Here is a 13,586-nt window from a genome sequence, read left to right on the forward strand (position 1 = left end):
ATTATGTAGGAGATGCATGTACAATGAGTGAAATTATACCAAATTAAGTAACTCAACCATCTGTAAGAAAGGAACGTGCTAGATTAGGTGTGCTTTTGCTGTTTTTACCAGCAAGAACATTATGAATTTTGGGTGAATAGGATGTAAGAGGAAGGCATGCATTAGTATTAGAGTGAAAAGGTGTTCAGTGTCTATCTTTCTAACAACCACTGATAGTTTCATTAGGATCTCTGAATGATCACACATATGAAAGGCAACACAATTTATTAAAGAAAGGTTGTAGTCCAGAATATTGTATGCAAATATCATTTTACCACAATATCGAAAGCAAACCTATCAAGAAGGAAAGCGATACAGGTAAGGATAGATTTGCTATTCTTTACTCCACATCTATGAACCTTAAAGATATATGTCACCAGTGTACGTATATGTGGAGCTAAAGTACATTAAACCTATATGTACCTATATAACATTACTTGTGGATATTTTCGTCTTCAATATTTAGAACTTGAACATTTTGTTGAGGTAAAACAATATTTACCTCAAGATATGCTGGACCTACACCCCACAGATGACGATCTCATAAGGGGATGGGCCCATAATTACAGGATCGCTTTGCCACCTTTTTTATTGCCCTTTCGTAAGAATTGCACTAAACACCTTATGTGGCACTTCAGACCAAAGGTCAGAGTCAGATTGGTTTACATACCCTGGAACTGCATCTGGCCCTGGGGCTGTATTTGACTGCAGTGCAGGCTCCTAATGGCCTTCTCCACTTCATGGACTAAAATAAGTAAGACATACCTTCCCTCATGCTTGACCTTATCTTCCGGCTCGCACTTTACGTTGAAGTGACATTTCCATATGAACAGTTCCAAAAGTCAAACGGACTCACACAGGAGGCCGGTAATTTTCCAACCTGGGACCTAAGCTATGTAACGACCTTCCGTTAATCCTAACAAAGTCTACTTCTCTGTCTTCCTTTTGCATACAGCTGAAGTCCTGGATGTTTTGAGGTAGTGGGTTTTTGATTGATCTCCATCTTTCTCCTAGCGCCGGGTAACCTCTTATGGTTAGCTGTTTGCGCTCTACAAATTTTTATAAAATTTGTTTTAAATAATATTATATCTCAATGCATCCTACCACTACCCCATTTGGGGAGAAGATGGTAATCTCTATTATAAAGCGATTTAAAATGGTAGTGCCAATCACACACAGATATATGGCATTCCACTGTACATGTTTTTTCCTGGCATTCATAGTATTAATTGCCAAATATGTTTGTATTTTTATTGTTTGCTGCTTGTTTTATCTCTCCACATAACACATGCTGATATTCACACTTCTTCTGCCTCAAAATTTCCTTGTAATTTCTCTTTGCCGCTTTAAATATAATGTAATATGTGGCGCTATGGTGGCGTATAGATAGATAATGAGAAAAACGTTTCTTCCTTAGCCAATATTCATTATCAAACCGTTCAATTTCATGTGTAGTTTGGCTTTGATAGCTGGCTTCACTATTTTCATAAATCCAGATACTTTCTCCATCAATTGATTGAAATGCAACAGAATAGCTCCCTCTTTCCTCTTTTGTGCTTCACTTATATTGTTTATGCCCCTCTCATGAGCATGGGTGCCTTCCTAACATAAGAAATAGGAAAATAAGACAAGCAGATCAGTATATTAATTTGTCTTTTATATTATCTACAGAGAAAAATCAGAATGGTAAATTTACCAGCCCTGTACAAGTGTGGGAGCAAATCCATACCCCAAAATGATGACATCCCAAAATTGTCTTTAATTGGTTCTCACACAGATTATAGTGCGCATCAAGGCACATCCTCAAATATCAGCTATGCGGAGTAAAACAATTTCAAAAGTAATGGAACAACTCAATAAATGGGTTTGCATTCAATGAAAAGTTAAAGGGTTTTAAAGGGTTTTACTACAAAATCCAAATATGAGTGGTAGAGGGTAAATTTCATAAAGGCTCTCAAGAGCATAGTTATACAGAGTATGTGAAAATCAGAAATTACTCCAAGTGCCAAACAAGCAGTAAAATCAGTAAACAGTCGGAAAGCATCCCTAGTAGCACCAAGAAAAGCTAAAAAATCTCGGGCTCACCCCTAAAATCAAGGATATTTTATACACAATTCTTGCATAAAATTATTAGCAATCCAATACAATCATCATTGCGTGAGCAAAGGTACAATCAGAACACAAGAATAATAAATTTCAGCATCCAATTTTATTAAATTATTATCCAACACCACCTGTGCTAATGTCACCTGGAGATTTCTAACAAATATGAAACATTAAACAATAAGTCTTCTGTGAATTAATAAAGCCAGGGAAGGAATGGAAGTTATGTATACTTGTTGCAATTCCACATCCGCACCATAGAAGATTAAGGACTGACAGAACTACTTCAATGGAACTAAACCATTAGGTCTTCAGCCTGACTGTGCTTAGCAGAGCCTGTGGGGAAAGGATGTGAGTAGGGGGTGAAGCAGGGGAAAATGACGTAAATGGCAGTCATCTTGTTCATGATGAAGTTTGATATAGGCATGTGGCCTAACTAAAACATATTAATAACTTCACTTCTACATATCATAGGAAATTCATTTCAATTGCAGTTACGTTTATTCAATCTATAAATGTGGAATGGTGTGATAAATTCATAGTATGCTGTGTTATTAATGCACAAAAACCCAAGAAAACTTTCTATACAAGTAGGTACGATAAACAAATCAAATGTAAACAAAGAATTTTAAAAGTTAGATGAAGTTTTGGTTGGACATTCCCCTATAAATAGCACATAACTGTATGTGACCCTATAACTGGGTATCACATAGAAACACTGAGAAATGTATTGATGCCCAAAAATGCCTGTCTCCTTTTGTGATTCTATTTAACATCAATGATTGGCTCAGCACAATCAACGAAGCACTGAATGACTGGGCATACAGGACAAAAATAGGCTGGAGGTGAAAAAAGAAGGCATATGAAGAGGGTAATTAGAGAAATTGAAGAAAGAAAAACGCGACAATCGTACACCGCCTGCTGGCCAATTAGACTTGCTCTAGTATTGACCATGAATGACAGAGTATGAGTTCCCCAATGGTTACCAACAATCTCAGAGATGTTTCATCTCCACCACTACCCCAGGGTACTGAACCCTAAATCCATTGAAATCCTGTATGTCTCACAGATTTAAGGCCTGATGTGGTAGTGCGAATCGAGGATCCCAATATTAGAGCAATCAATGATGGCTAGACAGTGATACCCATGACCCACTGCAGGAAGAGACAAACCCTAGTCTAGGATCGCGACACCAGCTAGCTTGTAAAGATGATGTGAATAACAGATCACCAGTCCCTCATTTAGAGAATGCTGGAGACTGGAAACAATAGTTAAATGTGCAGTAAGTGGAATCCACACAATGAAAATCATTTTGTAGTCTAAAGTCATGGAATATTACCTCATAAATAATGTGATAATACACACTCTACACCATGGAACAGCCATGCATTTTACTTCAGCAAAAAGCTTATGTTAATTTTTCACAGTTATATTCTTAAATAATATGCAAAAAACACAGTTATATTCATAGATGGTGCCTTAAGAGGCCGGAGTTGATTGCCTAAACCTTTAATCTTACCAAAGTTAGTTATATTTTATGTTTTATTAACATATTGATATACTGTTTAATGCAATGCCACACAGTACACATTGCCTGCACTTTTTCAAAAATACGAAAAATATATTAAAGAAATAGTACTAAGCTTCGTTTTGTAGACGTTTTAACTTATCCTGCCTTGAAAATGTTTTTGTAATGAGTGCAACTCACCTGGCGCAGTGAGGCTTAGTTGCTGCAGCAGGATGTTCAGGTAGTGATTACTAAGCACGTCACTTGGTGATATCACATCCGGGTGAATCTTTGGCGTCACAATACTCTCAATTGATTGAAGGCCCAAAACAATCTGCCTGGCTGTATACATGTTCTCAACGTTTCTTTCCAAACCTTTGATAATGACTGACTGAAAAAGATATTACATTTTTAGCATGTGTAAAGAAACTGGAAGCAGGCAGGGTTGATAGCAGTTAGCAAGTTAACTTAGATTTTGAAGGCTTCACATTACCAAAATGCATTCTAATAATTAAAAAGACGTCTATTGTGAGGAACAAAGGACATACCTTTCTCAATAGCTGTCAAATCACAACATTATTTATTAAAGCCAGATGCACATTTTCAGCTAAATATGCATTAGAAGTATGTCATTCAGATGCAAACTATTCATAATACACAAGGGCAGGTCCAACTCTATCACCCCTAATCAAATTAAATATGAGACCATGATTTATGTTATGTTTGACTGATCTGTTGGAGAGATTAAAGATCCTAGGTTAAGGAAAGACTAGAGCTCTTGAGTCCTATAGTGGCAAACGCACATGCCCCGCCATAAACTCACACGGACACACATACAGATGTGCATACTCACAGACACATGAGTGTCCACGTACATACAGAGACTGGTATTAAAACATCAGCCTGCCAGTGCAGTTTAAATGATTTTCTCATTCTTCCATTTTTGGGGTTTGACATTAACTGCATTCTTCCAACTACCTGGTGGTTATGAACGCTACCAGTAAAGGGATATATCAGGAGACTGAGTAAACAAAAAAGTGCAGAATACTAAGCAGTGAAGGAAGTGAGACCAAAAAGGCAGGACACAATGTTATTGAGGATCAATGGCAAGAAGATTGTCTGTGTTCATGAATGGCCTCTTATACTTGCTACAATGATTAAACGCCTGAATATATAAATATGTATGTTTTGGCAGACCTTAATGTTGACTCAACCACCAGTATACTGCTTATTATTTACAAACAGGACACTCTGGATGCCTGAAAGTTAGCAAGTGTCACAAAATGTGCAGTAGAGTCAGCTAGGCAACCTTGATAAGATTAACCACCACAGATAGCACAGCTGAGCAGCAACAGAAAGTGGCCTAGCTAACTGAAACATATAGCATGAGGCCAGAAGCCAAAGATTAGTAGACCAACCATCCCTGCAGAAGGTTAGGCACCCAAATTACCCGGCATGTCCATGGGTTGTGACCAGGTACATTTCAAGCCACCGTACAGGGGAAACAAAGTGGGTGTGACATCTAATTTGTGATGAAACAATAATTAACCAGGAAACAGACATGGAGATAACCATTAAGTTGTAGCTAACGCAGAATTACAAGAACTAATTGTGAGTCTTTCTACGGATCCAGTAAGTTATAGGGTCCCGCACAAATTTACTACATCGTAGTGCATGTTCTCCCAATGTAAAGTAATTTAAAAAGGATTTTTAAAGCTTGGCTATGCTAAACAAAAGTGGTGCTAAGAGGACCCGAAGGGCTGAACAGAAAAAGAGGTGGCTCACTATAATCTTTAAGGGAGTGAAAAGAGACAAGTTTTAAGACCTTTCAGAAATCTTAAACGATTTGGTGTGGCTCGCAGAGGCAGTGGAAGTTAGTTCCATAACTTTGCTTCCAACACTGCAGCACAGCATCCTCCTCTTCGAGTCAGACAAAATTTAGAAGAGAGCAAGCGGTAAAAGCTAGAAGATCTCAGCAACCTGAAAGGTGAAAAACTCCTAACAGCTTCTGCGGACTGGAGGGTCCAGATTTATGTATGGCTCTATAAATGTGAGATAGAACCTTAAATTAAATTATTTTCTGAATATGCAAATAGTGCAGATCTTTACGCTTTCATGAAATGGAGCAGCAATTAGTTAGGCTGAACTAAAGTCTCGCTGCCAAATTTTGAAGAAGCTGTAATTTACTAATAAGATTATCAGGATGTCCCAATTAAAGAGAGTTTAAGTAATCCAGCCTGGACGCGATGAGAAACATGCACTACGGTTTTCCTGTTAGCCTGCACCCACATGCTTGCTCCCTCAGTATACCCCCTACCCGCTCCAAGAAAACATGCACTTGACTACCACCCAGTAGTACCATGTCTGCAAAATCTGTTCTGTAGCTATGGAATAAAGAACAAATGTGGGCAAAGGCACCATGCAGGCAAAAATTATAGTGATATCTCCTGTCTATTCGGCGCACGTTTTTGCTGGGGCAATCGCCGTTGAGGTGGACTTTCCTTTGGTTGTGTTTTAGTGATTAATTGGGTTTGTGTTAAGATCTAGGTCTATGGCATCTTTGATTTGAGGTATGCCAATGCAGGCTAGCAGCTAATCTAAATTTTGTAATATTATTCGTTGATACGCCCAAGATAATAATGAAAGGGAAAATGTGGGTCGCCAAAGATTTTTCATTTCTAAATTTAGTGGGTGTCTGGGTTACCCGAGATTGAGTGTATCCAGTGGATACGAAATAACATAACCTGTCCCAAGTACAAACTGAAAAAAGGTATTGTCAGAAAAACACACACTAAACAATGGCTCTTGCTGTAGCAATCATTTATTCAGTAGCTCACGTCATACACTCACACGTCAACATGGAAATGTTGGAATATTTTGACGTCATAACTGTAGCTGATTCATACGCACATACTGCGCCATTGTACACCACATTGTTCAGTGCATAAGACATTTCTATCTTTAAAAAAATGACATAATTATGTAATTTGCTTGATAAGATTTGTAATTAAAGTGAACCTTAGCAACTCCATTCGTTTCTCGCTCATAAACACTTTCACCGTGAGTCAAATCATATCTGACCTTGCTTGTCTGTTTTGGTTTTGGTTTAACGTTGATTAAAACTCCCAGTTCCTCCATCACTTGTTTTATTTTCTGTGGCTCAATTTGACTGTCTTCCTTTGCGTCAAATATTAAGGAGAGTGGCATGCAGTCCTGCAGGGAGAAATGTTTTTTGATAAAGTTAAGCAAAGCTTAAAGGGCAGCATTAATTGTAATTGCCTTTTAAAGCCTTCCTTTGTGTCCAACATTGCCCAAATAAACCACCATAGATTAATGGTAAACATATTTATTTTACAAAACTTTGTATAAAACGTAATATATAGGCATCTTCCCATAAGTTACACAGCTGTTTTGTATTAGGTGGTGGTCCTCATTACAGAGAAATAGAGGCTCACTGGTTGACAGTCAGTTCACTATAATTTAATTACAAAATACACCATAAAAGTCAAAATAACAAGCAACAGAGACATACAGTTTAAATAGAGAATGACTAGTCATTAAAGTTTAAATTAAAATTAAATCATATAGAGCATCGAAAGTCTAAATTATAATAACACTGTATTACAAAGCCTTAACACTGCTTTTAAGCTTTAAAAAAGGAACCAATCACTGTACATACAAGTGGGGTTATAAACGTTTGCAAATACATTAGAACAGGTCAGCACACAGTACATCTGCATTTAAAAAAGTAAAGTGCAACAACGTTTGCGTACAAAATTCATTATATGGGCAGCTTCATACTACTGACCCAGCCTTTAGGAAAGGACAGCTTATTCTGAGCAATACACAACCTAAAGCGACATATTGAAATCTCTCCCAAGGTTTTTTTTTTTACATTTGTTAATTGGTTTTCCATGTTGTGGTGTGCATCAGGTCATACCTTTACAGCACAATTCCATTTTTAAATTCAATTGTTATCCTGAGCAGACTACAATTTTGGTGTGTTTCCATTAAAATGTTAAACTGTTTACAACATAACATTGATTTAACAGGGAGAATAACACGTTTATCCTCACTCTCTGAGCTGAAACAATAAAGTTAGCCCTTCGTTCTGAACATCAAATAGCACACTTCCATGCTGCCTATCTATTCACTTTGGCAGCGCACACAGCTATGTGTTTCCATGGATGCATGCCTCTGCCGAGGCCCCCATTACTCAACTGGTGTCTGTCATATACTGCATTGTTTGGCCTGGGCAAATGTCAGCGGGGGGGGGGGTGAGGGGGCAGCCATATGCAAATCAGTCTTGACCCTGTGCCTCATGGGAACAGTCCAGCCTTAACTGTCAAGCCAGGTCTTCCCTGAACCGGAAACAAGCATCCTGGGACCGGTTTCTGGGTAACACCCTTCATCAGCCAGGCTAGCTTGAATCCAGTGGCAAAGTAAGCAAGGGACCCACGTCAAATCCCAGCCATATGCAAATCAGTCTTGACCCTGTGCCTCATGGGAACAGTCCAGCCCAAACTGCCAAGCCAGGTCTTCCCTGAACCGGAAACAAGCATCTTGGGACCGGTTTCTGGATAACACCCTTCATCAGCCAGGCTAGCTTGAATCCAGTGGTAAAGTAAGCAAGGGACCCATGTCTGGGCATACCCTGCCAACTTAGAGCGAACAAAGCAAACAAGGAAATGATGGACGGAGCGTTGAAACTTTTCAGACACTCACTTTCAGTCACAGATCTGGGTTGAATCCATCATCATTCATTAGCTCACTTCGCCACCTCAGTTCAGACCCAGCTATATGCAAATCAGTCTTGACCCTGTGCCTCATGGAAACATGGCACGGTGAGAAAAAAAACGATGGTATTAGGCCGAGATCTCTGTACTGGGGTGAGTGTATGACATTGTTCTGCATTTTGTCCATGAATTGTTCTTTTTGCATTTGTCACCCCGAGTGGGATGGGTATGCCCAGACGTGGGTCCCATGCTCTACATGCCACTGGAGTCAAGCTATCCTGGCTGATGAGTGCTGAAAGCTCGAAACCACCGGTCCTAGGATGCTTGTTTCCAGTCCAGGGAGGACCTGGCCTGGGAGTTCGGGCTGAACTGTTCACATTGGATGCAGGGTCAAGACTGATTTGCATATGGTTGGGTCCAAACTGGAATGGCATGGTGAGCAAAAAAACTATGGATTTAGGCCGAGATCTCTGTACTGGGGTGAATGTATGTCGTTGTTCTGCATTCTGTCCATCAATTGTTAGTTTTGCATTTGCCACCCCGAGTGGGACGGGTATGCCCAGACGTGGGTCCCGTGCTGTCCATGCCACCGGAGTCAAGCTATCCTGGCTGATGAGGGCAAAAAGCCCAAAACGGGTCCTAGGATGCTTGTTTCCAGTCCAGGGAGGACCTGGCCTGGCAGTTCGTGCTGGACTGTTCCCATTGGGCGCAGCGTCAAGACTGATTTGCATATGGCTGGGTCCAAACTGAAATGGCATGGTGAGCAAAAAACGATGGATTTAGGCCCCGATCTTTGTACTGGGGTGAATGTATGACATTGTTCTGCATTCTGTCCATCAATTGTTCTGTTTTCATATTAAATTAATAAACAACTGTTGTTCTGCTCATCCATAAATTACCTATGCAGTGCCACCATGTGGCAGCTGTCATAAGTGCTGGTGTTGACAATTAAGTGCTGGTGCCCAGCACCGGAAACCACCAGCTCAAATTAAGCACTGCATATGAGTGAATAAGTTATTTGACATTTTGTTTTAGGGCCCCTGGAATGTGATCTACAAAGTGGGCAATTACTTTCTGTTTCTTATGTAAACAGTTAGCAGTTTATTGGCGGTTTAGTGACACTTCTGTAAATAGTAAATGGGAAATTATAAGCATCAGTATGTAGTTATCAATATAGAAGAGAGAAGATTGAATAGCTACTAACCAAATAGTCTTGGGTATCACTTTTTAGTTATAAATGTGCAAGGGAGAATTACTGTAATCAAGTTAGAGAATATACAGTCAATGAATATGATTATGAGTGGCAGACTTGGTTAGCTAATATCTTAGTTTTGGCATGAAATGGTAAGTCTACGTAAAAAACAGATATGTGGACAATTGTAAGAAGGGTACAAGACCTACAGTCACATGTAGAGATATGGGGGAAATGTGGAAAAATAGAGAAATTTAAGAGATATGAGGACCTAGGGCCAGATGTACGACCCTTACATTTTGCAACTCGCAATTTGCGTCGCTTTGTGACTCGCAAAATGCAATGTGTCACAGGCACTGTTAGTAATTCCTAGTGGGGTCGCAAATTGCCTGCCTCATTAATATTCATGAGGCAGGTGCTATTTGCAGCCACATTAGGAATCACTAGCACTCCCAGGGATGGTGGGGTCAGCAGACCACCATGTCTGTGACTGCTTTTTCAATACAGCAGTTTTTTTTTTAAATGCAGCCCGTTTTTCTTAAAGGAAAACGGGATGTATTTTTTAAAAAAACTTTTTGTTTCATTTTTTTAAGGGAAGGCAGTGGTCCCTGGGTCCACTGCCTGCTCTTAAAAAATATTTTCGCACACACTCACAAAGGGGAAGGGGTCCCATGGGAACCCCTTCCCGTTTGCAAGTGGCTTACCACCTACTTCAAGTAGGTGGTAAACTGTGAGTTTTTTGCGACCGCACATATATTGCTGTTAGACTCGCTATTAGGAAGGGACGCCTTTGGTACACCCTTTCCTAATAGCAAGTCACAAACCATATTTTGTGAGTCGCTAATAGGTTACGGACTCGCAAAATAAGGTTTGTGCATGGGACAGACCAATTTTGAGGTCACAAACGCACAGAATTCCAGTTTATGACAGCAAAAAACGGCTGAACATCTGTCCCCTAGTGAAAAGGGAAAAGAGTAATGCAGGAGAAAAAGGTGAGAAGGAATCCTGGGGAATGTACTCATTAGTAGAGAACAAAGAGGTAGAGGAAAAGTGGACAGACACGAGGGGTTGGGATGGAAATATCCCCTGTTCTGTGAGTACATGAAATCACCTTATGCATGGTTATGTTAAAATATATTAACTACAGAAACATGGTGCTGCCAATGGGGATTTGGGGGGGTGGCCGACCAGCGGGAGGCTCGCCCCCCGGGGAAGTTTGGGGCACCAGAGGAGGGGGGGGGATAGGTAGCATGACTCTCGGGTCTCGCCGTAGCTGGTGTTCTTTGGGCTGGTTGGGCTGGTTGGGGGTTTTTGGGCTGCCTTTGGGCTGGCCAGGTACTTAACCTGCCATTTTGTGTCACTGCACACTGTTTGTGGTGCAGTGACACAGCAGCCAGGGTCGACGGTTTTTTGTGGTGATTTTGGCAGTAGTAGTAACGGGCTTAAGTGGTGGTTCGGGCCCTTTCTGCGAAATTTTGCAGAAGTGCAGAGGCGGTTGCTGCGGTGAGCGTGTGGTGCGCTGTGCTTTCGCGGTATTTGGTGGCGTGATGGTGGAGGGCGATGACCCGTGCGTGGCGGAGGCACTGCGGCTGTTGCGTGAGGCGGGCCGCATGGACGTTCTGCGGCCCGGCCTCAAGGTAAGGCTTGTGATCCGCCGCGGTCACGGCTGCGGCCGGCTTTGCGGGGAGGGAGGGGGGGCGGGGGCGCGAGGGGCAGTGCACGGCTTACTGAGGCGGCGCCACGGGGCCGAAAACAGGGTGGCACAAAGCGGACCGGGCGGAAGGGGAGAAAACAGCCCCTGGTTTTTGTGGAGGAGGTGGGGGGAGGGGCGGGGGCGGCCCGCAAGGTAGGGTTGGAACTGGGGGGACAGGGGGAGGGGGAGGAGGGGGTGAGTGGAGGGGTACAGGCAGCCGATCCGGGGGAGGGTGGGTGCAGGGGTGAGGGGGGGCGGGTGCCAGAGGATAGAGTGGAGCCTGAGGTGGGGGGGGAGGGGGGCAGGGGATGGAGGGGGTTCGAGGAACGTGGAGCTCGGGGGTCAGCCGGAAGGGGAGGATGGGGGGGCGGTTTCCCCTCTACTGATCGAGGAGACCGATGTGGAGGAGGAGGTGGGGGGAGGAGGGAGGCAGACACGGAGCTGGACTGGAGCCCGTCTTCGGCGGAGGAGGGGGGGGCGGGCGTCGGGGCGGCTCGGAGTCCCCGGGGATGCGGGGGAGGGGTGGAGGGAGGGGCCGGGTGGAGGGGCGTGGCGGATTGGAGGCGGTGGGGGAAGGGCGTGGAGGTGGCGTCGTGTCCAGTGGGAGGGGTGGGTCGGGTAACAGTGGGGGAGTCGGTGGGGGTAGGGGAGGCGTGGTGGGGGGCGGCGAGGGGGCGGGGGCGGCGGCGGGCAGTGGGCAGGTTTCGGGGAAGGGGTGGGGAGCAGGGGTGCAGCTTGGGGGGGGGGGTCCTGGACACGGGGGAGGTGCAGGGCCGAGTTGGTGTTATGGGGGATGGGGTGGGCCGGGGGGCTGGACCGGGGAAGGGGGATGGGACCTGGGGGGCAGTGGAGTCCCGTCGCGGCGCGGTGGTCATTCGGCGGTTTGGGGGAGGGGAGGGGCGATGGGGTGGGGTAGTCGGGGAGGGGGTGGCGCGTGGGGGGGGACGGGAGTGGTTTTTACCCTGGCATGCTGGACTCCACCTTTTTTCCTTGGCAGGAGCTGTTTGCGAGGCGCTCGGGGGAGCAGCATGCGGCTCGCACCCACCGAGTGGATGGGCCGGCTCTGTTTGGTGCGGACGGCCGTGCTCCAGCGAGGGACCTACTTCATGAACATGGCGAATGGAGGCGCGGTGCGTCTCCGCCAGCCCCGCCCCGAAGGGTCTTTACGGCCGCCGGGGGTAGGGGAGCGAGGATGGATTTGCATATCTCTGATCTGAATGCGAGTGCGGAGGATGGAAGGGCGAGTGTGGACCTGATGGATTTGATGCGGGTGTGTCGGGAAAGAGCGGGTTTGAGCCGGCTGGAACCCCAAGTGGGGGGCCGGAGTGGTGTGGAGCCGGCTATTGAAGAGTCGGAGGAGGAAGGGGAGCTTCGGGAGGACGGGGGGCTGGTAACGTTGTTGGAAGTGTATTGCAGGTGCCAGCAAGGCAGGAAGCGCCCAGAGTGACGGCCCCCTCAGCTCAGCTGGTTAGGTGGCGGGATCCAGCAAGGACGCCGACCTTGACGCCAGGTAAGACAGGTGACGGTGAGGGGGGTGCCAAGAGGCGTTGTGTGCAGGTTTCAGTGGGGTCGGGGGCGATGGGGAGGATGGGTGGCGGCTGGTGCGGGGTCGGTATGTGCAGGACGTGGGGGTTGGCTCGGACGGTGCGGCGCCGGGCGGGGGGGGCCAGCGCGGGCGGCGGGGCAGCAGCGGCGGGTGAAAAGGAGGCGGCAGGGGGAGGAAAGGAGAGTTGTGTGGTTCCGGTGCGGAAGTTGCCGTACATGGGGCTGACCAAGCCGCTGGGTGCCCACCTTTCGGCGGCGACGAAGGAGAAGATTTGGAAGGGGGAATACATTGATATCTTGAAGCTGCTGCACAGGGAGTTGACGTCTAAGGAGGGGTCAAAGGAGGAAGAGCAGGAGTTAGCGAGGCGCCCAAAGGTGCCCCTGACGCTGGACAACTGGTCAGCAGCTTTCCTCATATACGCGAGCGTGTATTGCGAGAAGTTCCCGGACCGGTGCGTCGCGCTGTTTAAATACATGGATGTGGTGCGGAGGGCGCAGGTGACCTATGGTGGGTATGCGTGGTCCCACTGCGACGAGGAATTCCGGGCGCGCATGGCGGGGGACCCGGAAGCGCAATGGGGGGAGCTGGATTCGGACCTGTACCAGCAGACGATGGGAGGGGCCAAGTTTGGCTGCACCATCTACACAGCAAGCGGTTTGCCGCTGGCGTCTCCCCCCTTTGCGGCTCGCCCCACCCGGGGGGGGTGGGACTGGGAGCCTCTGGCAGCCAGGCCGCAGTCGGGGCCTGCTGGGACTTTAATAGGGGGGCCT

At 45.4% G+C, this 13,586-nt stretch overlaps 1 protein-coding gene across 1 annotated transcript in view; it reads right to left on the reverse strand.

The window, feature by feature from the left end:
- LOC144767042 (protein bicaudal C homolog 1-A-like) overlaps positions 1 to 13,586 on the reverse strand; it is a 195,406-nt gene that overhangs the window by 114,972 nt on the left and 66,848 nt on the right. The window contains exons 8-9 of the mRNA XM_078650679.1: positions 6,731 to 6,862; positions 3,851 to 4,040 (exon numbers count right to left, since the gene is read on the reverse strand). Coding sequence (XP_078506805.1) covers positions 3,851 to 4,040; positions 6,731 to 6,862 — 322 coding nt within the window. The remainder of the gene's footprint in view (positions 1 to 3,850; positions 4,041 to 6,730; positions 6,863 to 13,586) is intronic.

Source organism: Lissotriton helveticus, chromosome 7 (assembly GCF_964261635.1).
Source record: "Lissotriton helveticus chromosome 7, aLisHel1.1, whole genome shotgun sequence".
Lineage (NCBI taxonomy): Eukaryota > Metazoa > Chordata > Amphibia > Caudata > Salamandridae > Lissotriton > Lissotriton helveticus.